The sequence below is a fragment of the Aureococcus anophagefferens genome, assembly GCF_000186865.1.
Source record: "Aureococcus anophagefferens unplaced genomic scaffold AURANscaffold_1, whole genome shotgun sequence".
Classification (NCBI taxonomy): domain Eukaryota; class Pelagophyceae; order Pelagomonadales; family Pelagomonadaceae; genus Aureococcus; species Aureococcus anophagefferens.
The window spans coordinates 2,508,812-2,510,871 of record NW_008705561.1 but is presented as its reverse complement, the minus strand read 5'-3'; the positions used below and the strand labels follow the sequence as shown (position 1 = coordinate 2,510,871).

Genomic DNA, 2,060 nt, shown 5'->3' with positions numbered 1-2,060 from the left:
CTCGAGCCGCGCGAGCCCGACGCGCCGTTGCCCGCCCCGCCCGCCCCCACCCCGGTGGGCTGACCGCGCGCGAGCGCGAGCCCCCCGTCGTCCTCGTTCTTCCGTGTTGCACCCTCTCCCCCCCCCCCCCTTCGAACGAAGCACAGCCTCCGGGCCCGACGCCGCGATTCGCGTTAATCGTGCGCTCGACCCCGCGGCCGCGCGGTGTTCGCGTTTACAGCGGCGCCCGACGCCGGTGTGCGGCGAGCCGCGCGCGGGCCCCGGGAGCCTCCCGGGCCCGATTCGGCCGCGAATCGGAAGACGGTCACCGATTCTTGGGCTGAAGGCACGGTATCTTCACCAACTCCTTTGGTGCTCTCACAACACAGCGTCTGGGGTCGCCCCGCCCGGGCCCCGGCGCCGCTCGGCAGCCGCCATGTCCGAGTTCCCGGGCCTGGACAAATGGTACCTCCAGAAGACGCCGGTCATGGACTGCCGGGACGTGCGCATGTGGCAGACGGTGCCCGGCCCCGTGGAGCGCACGCCGTCGCCGGCGGTGCTGCGCGTCGCGCTCTGGCCCGGCCGCGTCGTCGAGCTCGACGGCGTCGACCGGACGACGACGGTGCGCGACGTCCTCGAGCGGCTCGCGGCCCTGGAGGCGCCCCTGAGCGGCGCGCCCATCGACCGCGTGCGGCTCTCCGTCGACGAGCGCGTCTGCGCGGACTGGCGGCCGATCCTCACGTACTTCGACGGCCCGCCGGAGGGCGCCGCGCCGGCGCATCTCGTGATGGCGGACCGGGCCCTGCGCTGCGACCTCATCGTCGAGCCCTGCCCCAAGGTCGCGCTCGGCGTCGCGAAGCTGAGGCCCTTCGTGGAGGCGGCGCTGAAGGAGTCGAAGGAGGACCGCGTCCACATCATGGAGATGGCCAAGGCGCGCGTGCGCTTCGCCATCCCGCCGAAGCGCAAGAACGTCGTGCCGAACCACTTCCGCCAGGACAGCGCCGACGCGGAGCCCTGGGGGTCCATCACAGGGCAGGACAAGAGAGCGAATTTCCCAACTTCAAAGGCTCATATCTCGGCCGTTTTCCACTCGTTTCGGCTGATTTTTGGACGAGCGATCATCTCTCGGAGCGGTCTCGAAGCGTGAATGCTTTTCCCGGAACGCGCGCGCGCGACACACTCACGTTGAAGCGACGTTGAATCACCCTTTTGCTGCCCAGGTCCATCATGCGCTTCGAGAATTTCCTCAAGGCGCGCCACAAGCACAAGGGCAACCACGCGAAGCTCCGGCCGCTGCGGTCGTCGCGCTGGAAGGCGACGTACCCGGGGCTCGTGCCCGTGTCCCACCGCTGGCACGAGAAGGAGCACGTGACCCTCCCGCGCGAGCTGAGCGAGGACCCGAGCACGGCCGCGGCGATCTACCGCGAGCTCGCGCGGACCGCGTCGCGCGAGGGGCGACAGAAGAAGGCAAAGGCGCCCCTCGCGAAGCCCGGCGCCTGGTCCGCCGCCGCCGAGGAGGAGAAGGAGGGCCACGGCCGCGGCGGCACGCCCGAGGCGGCCGCGCGGCGCGACGGCCCGCGGCGCGCGGGCGCGTTCCACGGCGCGGGCCACCTGAAGCGCGCGGCGACGCCGGACAAGATGAAGCACGTGCGCCACGTCGCGCCGGAGCAGCTGACGGCGAAGAAGTTCGTCCCCGGCGAGGGCTTCGTCGAGGTCGCCGTCGACAGTCACCGCGACGACGGCGCGCCGCCGCTCCCGAACGGCTGGGAGGAGAAGCGCACGGAGCAGGGCCGCACCTACTACATCGACCACAACACGGAAACGACATCCTGGGACCGACCGCCGCCGCCGACGCCGCCGGGGTCCGCGGCGCCGTCGAGCCGAGCGGCGACGCCCGCGTCGGGCCGGACCGACGGCGCGTCGTCCGCGGCCACGTCGGGCCGCGCGCGGACGCCGGACGTCATGTTCGGGAGCGGCCAGGGGAAGAAGCAGTCCATGGCCCACGCCCACGGCGTCCGGACGCCGCCGTCGCGGCCGCGCACGCCCGCGGGCCCGTCACTCGACGCGCAGCGGCGGGCGCA

General features: G+C 72.8%; 1 protein-coding gene across 1 annotated transcript in view; it reads right to left on the bottom strand.

The window, feature by feature from the left end:
* The window catches only part of AURANDRAFT_60832 (hypothetical protein), a gene marked incomplete at both ends in the record, with an annotated part of 9,330 nt that overhangs the window by 4,445 nt on the left and 2,825 nt on the right, over nt 1–2,060 (bottom strand). Inside the window, one exon of the mRNA XM_009034165.1 lies at nt 721–993. Coding sequence (XP_009032413.1) covers nt 721–993 — 273 coding nt within the window. The remainder of the gene's footprint in view (nt 1–720; nt 994–2,060) is intronic.